The sequence below is a fragment of the Scardinius erythrophthalmus genome (genome assembly GCF_964197995.2).
Source record: "Scardinius erythrophthalmus genome assembly, contig: HAP1_SCAFFOLD_773, whole genome shotgun sequence".
NCBI lineage: Eukaryota > Metazoa > Chordata > Actinopteri > Cypriniformes > Leuciscidae > Scardinius > Scardinius erythrophthalmus.
This window is the reverse complement of record NW_028295848.1, coordinates 1-2,500: the sequence shown is the minus strand read 5'-3', so window position 1 is coordinate 2,500 and position 2,500 is coordinate 1. Positions and strand designations below refer to the sequence as shown.

At 46.7% G+C, this 2,500-nt stretch overlaps 1 protein-coding gene across 1 annotated transcript; it reads right to left on the bottom strand.

The window, feature by feature from the left end:
- Positions 1–965: 965 nt before the first annotated feature.
- LOC308686773 (transcriptional repressor scratch 1-like) lies at positions 966–2,447 on the bottom strand (the record flags this gene model as incomplete). The annotated part of the gene is made up of 2 exons (XM_081395209.1): positions 966–1,690; positions 2,333–2,447. The coding sequence occupies 2 exons, from the start codon at positions 2,445–2,447 to the stop codon at positions 966–968; spliced, it is 840 nt and encodes a 279-aa protein (XP_081251335.1).
- Positions 2,448–2,500: the final 53 nt, after the last annotated feature.

The following is a 2,500-nucleotide window of genomic DNA, read 5'->3' as shown; positions in this document are numbered from 1 at the left end:
GACTAATACAAGGCCTGTCTACCTGAATTGCTAAGGTTTGTGCTACTATTTGTATTATTATTCTTTTTTCAAAAAATGTTCTCAAAGAAGTGCTTTTCAAAGATCGATCTGCCGTCCGATCTCCTACGACAGCGTTCCCAGGTTCGGAGTTGGAGCAGCGCTCGAGATCTGTTCGTTCCGCCTACGTCTACGACTACGTTATTAAATAAGAGGCAGGCAGTGCATAACCACTTACAAAAGGACCCTATATCCCTCCCCCCCCGCCCCACCCCGTGGAAGTATCCGCTAATACTACTCTGGCATTTCCCTGATATTTAACTTCTGAATGACTACTGGTAGTATTGGATAAAATGGTGATTAAAAATGCTATAGTTATTACTCGTTTTAGCTTTTAAAAATACCATGCATTATTGCTCTATTCTTCATCGTGACTCCCGAGAAATATTGCCGACGGATGCTATCTAGGTTTTGGCAAAAAAATCCAAAGCTTGGTAAAATTGGCATAGATTTCATTAGGACTATTTTTTTTTCTTTTTTCTTTTTTTTTTTTTTTCTCTCCATGCATGCAACAAATTTATAAAGTGGCAACCAAAAATAAGATATTCAGAAAGTGGCAAATGCTTTGGCATATTGATGACGAAGGCTTGGCAACTGAAGGACAAATTAAAGTGCAAATTAAGACTATTGGTAGGAAATAAATATATAAATACATAAATAAGTTAATGAATAAATAGGTTTACCTCAATGCTGAACACTTTTGTGGCCACTGGCAGCAGTACAATATTATCCAATACTTAGAAAAGGTTTGACCTTTCGAGAGAAACAAAGACATTTTCAATGTCCTCTGAGTTTTGGCAAAACGGGTGGAATCTGGGCTCTGAATACGTGAACAGCGGGAGAAAGAGTACACTTAGAAAAGAAAAGTTAAGGTACATGCGATTAATCCAGGGTTTGACGTCGAGCGTTCACACTTCCATGGGGCTCAGAGGAGCAAACGCTCCCTTGAAGCAGGCCGACTCGTAGTGCTTGTTCAGGTAGGACTTCAGGGCAAAGGTCTTGTTGCATCTCTTGCACTTGTAGTGCTTAAAGGCCGAGTGTGTCTGCATGTGCGCGCGCAGGTTGGAGCGGTCGGCGAAGGCCTTCCCGCAGTGCGCGCAGCCGAAGGGCTTCTCGCCCGTGTGCGAGCGCATGTGTCCCTGCAAAAGCCACGGCCTGCTGAAGGCCTTGCTGCATATGTCGCACTTGTGCTTGAGGTCGTGGGTCAGCAGATGCATGGCCATGGCCGGCATGGAGACGTACACCTTCCCGCAGGTGGGGCACTTCTTGGCCATTTTGCTGTCCATGCTGCGGTGCGTCTGCTTGTGTCTGCTCAGGTTGGAAGACGTGGCGTATGTCTTTCCGCACTCGTTGCACGTGTGCCTCTGAATGCTCCTCGGGTTGCTGATGGCTTTTCTCCTCGACCTCCCGTCCGTGATGAAGAAGGCGTCCACCGTGTAGCCCTCGCTGACCGCCGTGTCTCCGTTGATGTATCCCGAGGAGATCTCCGACTGAGGGCTGTCGGGCTGGTCCGAATCCGGCGCCCCGTAATCGCTGTGGATGCCGTCGTAAATGGGTCCCGGAGAGGGAACTTTGATGCCTCCGTCGCTCTCGCCATCGTACGGGGCCGGGGTCATGTAGTCGCTGATGTACCCTGAAAACACGCACAGTTCAAACGCAATGCAACAGTGTGCTATATGCATGTTCCTCCTCCTCCTCCTCCGTCAGACAGAGGTGAACTCTTCTACATTATCTCACAGGCCGGCGCATGCAAGAAAATCAATAGCTCTCCATTTCAATTAGCGTTGCAACCCATTTAAACCACAATGGTATCGCTTCGGTTATAATTGCATGGAAATTGAGCAGAATTAGGTCGAAAGATATTACTGTGTAATAAGAGCATGCATGAATATTCTATGAACGGCAGAATGCCTGCTTATGCAAGTGTATGCAAAGCGCAGGTTATGTAGAGCGTGAATAATAACATGAAACATGATCAAGCGTTCGCTTAATAGACTGCGTGCGTGGATAATTCCATGACACGTTTCGATAACTCTCGGTGTACTTGTTGCTAGCTCTGCGTTTTCGAAAATAAAATGCGCCTTAAAGCGAGTCGAATGCGTGCTTGAAAGAGCGCAACACCTGAAATGTGCCGAGTCGACAAAAACTGCTGCGCCTGACGGTGTTGAACACAATGTGACTGGGTCAGTGCCGAGGTTATGACTATAAACCATCAAACGTCAATATGCGTGTAAGCGAACTAGATGTTTATGCGAGGTCAAATGAAATAAATTACCTTTCTCGTGAAAGCGCAGGCTGAGGTCTGCCCTGGATCTGCCATAGGAGCTCTCCAAATCAGCGGATGAGAAATCATCAAGCTTAACCTTTTTGACCAGGAAAGACCTTGGCATGTTTCAGGTTGAAGGGGAAAAACACTCGTCCGCCGGTCGACTCGCTCGCTTTT